The 1,664-nt window shown below is 40.8% G+C and overlaps 1 protein-coding gene across 1 annotated transcript in view; it reads right to left on the minus strand.

Annotated features, from left to right (window-relative positions):
* hsf2 (heat shock transcription factor 2) overlaps positions 1–1,099 on the minus strand; it is a 22,847-nt gene extending 21,748 nt beyond the window's left edge. The window contains exons 1-2 of the mRNA XM_005747790.1: positions 772–1,099; positions 264–372 (exon numbers count right to left, since the gene is read on the minus strand). Of these exons, the coding sequence (XP_005747847.1) occupies positions 264–372; positions 772–864 (202 nt within the window). The 5' untranslated portion in view covers positions 865–1,099. The remainder of the gene's footprint in view (positions 1–263; positions 373–771) is intronic.
* Between the last annotated feature and the right edge of the window lie 565 nt (positions 1,100–1,664).

The following is a 1,664-nucleotide window of genomic DNA, read 5'->3' on the forward strand; positions in this document are numbered from 1 at the left end:
GTCTTGATATTGTCCATGCATATTTGCTAGGTGGTCTAGTGGATGGGTGTTTAAACAATAACCTGATTGTGATCTTTGCACAGAAATGAATGAAGTGAACTGACATGTGTGTTACTACTTAGAAAGCACCTGCGTAGCTGTCTAATACACAAAAAGCCAAATTCAAACAAACTTCTTCAGCAGAAAAAAGGACACCTTTCAGAAGCAGAATGCGTTTGCTTTGACAGCTACAGACCAAGATGAGGTAACGAAAGCATTCTTACACATGTTGAGCTGCCTGATGAAACTGGCCATGTTATTGTGCTTGAAAAACTTGGGGAGGATCTCTTTGGCGAAGCGCTGCTCGTCCAAAACTAGAAAGCTGTTGCCCTCCTGGAAAAAAAAAAGAGTCAAAACTACGACAGTGAGAACGCACCTTCAAGGACAACTGGAACTATTTTAGCGTGTACGTAATTACACACAAACACAATTATCAACCTGTAGAGGCCAAAATTTGAAACTGATCCTCGCATGCAGGGACTGGTTCTGTATGCGTAGGCTAGCTAAGCAGCAGACACGCAGCAAAGAAAAATTACTGGCTAGCTAATAGTTTGTTTTTAGCTTTGCACAATGCAATTTGTCGAATACATGTTATGAAAATCAAGGATGATCACATCCTGTTGTTAATTTTGATTACCGTTTTTTAAATTAAGGTTATTCTCGCTAGCTAAATGTTTTGTTTGCTTTGGCATTTAAAACTAGCATGCTAGCTGTATGCAGCTTTAACTTTACCTGACTCCAGCAAATAAATTCATTGGTGTCTGTGTCCTCGACCAACGTCCACAATTTAGTGAGGAAAGCTGGGACATTCGAGTTGTGTTTCATATTGCCAATTTAACGACAGGTACACTTCGAAATTTAAAAACCGTAATATAAGGTTTGTTTTGTAGCCTATAAAAACGCTGGTCAAGTCTTGCTTTAAGGAAAACGCCAATGGCGTACAACTTCCGGTTCTAGTAAGCAGGAGCTGATTGGTCAAAAACGATTTTACGTAAGCCTTCTCACGTGGAGTTTCATGCAAACAAAAGAGAGGCTTTGCACATCGGTCTCCGTCAAGTCCCTCGTTTACTTTTTTAAGGGGGGGTTCCAGACTGAACTCGGAAATCTCGATTGGTCCCGCAAACGTGTCCGTCCATGTACACGTTTCCGATAGGACGGGGAGGGTGCGGGGATCACCCAGCCCGTGCTCACGTGCAATCCAGCGGCGGAGCCAGGAAATTCTCAGTGGGGTGGTCAGGATGGATCGCTGGCATACATGTTTCACAACCACCACACACCTGCAATATTTGGAATGCAGGTAGTGGTGAAAAAGATCAAATAACTGTTGTACTTATATCGTGCAGATAAAATAACAAAGAACCATGCACTATACAAATGTAGCACAATTTACAGACAGTTGTAGTGTGTGTGTGTCACTACTGTTCTGAGAGGAGATTTCCTTAAAGAGCAATAAAAAGTTATTAATTCATTCACAAACAAAAAAGAAAATCAAAGTACATTCTGGTATCAGTACCAGAATGTACCTGAGAATAAATGAATAAGTGTCATGAAACATGGTGTATTTTGATTAATAGTACTACTGTGGTTGTTGCATATTATTGGAGTAGATGTTTATACGGCGAGCT

This window comes from Pundamilia nyererei, unplaced genomic scaffold, assembly GCF_000239375.1.
Source record: "Pundamilia nyererei isolate P.nyererei 1_Seehausen unplaced genomic scaffold, PunNye1.0 scaffold00204, whole genome shotgun sequence".
NCBI classification, from domain to species: domain Eukaryota; kingdom Metazoa; phylum Chordata; class Actinopteri; order Cichliformes; family Cichlidae; genus Pundamilia; species Pundamilia nyererei.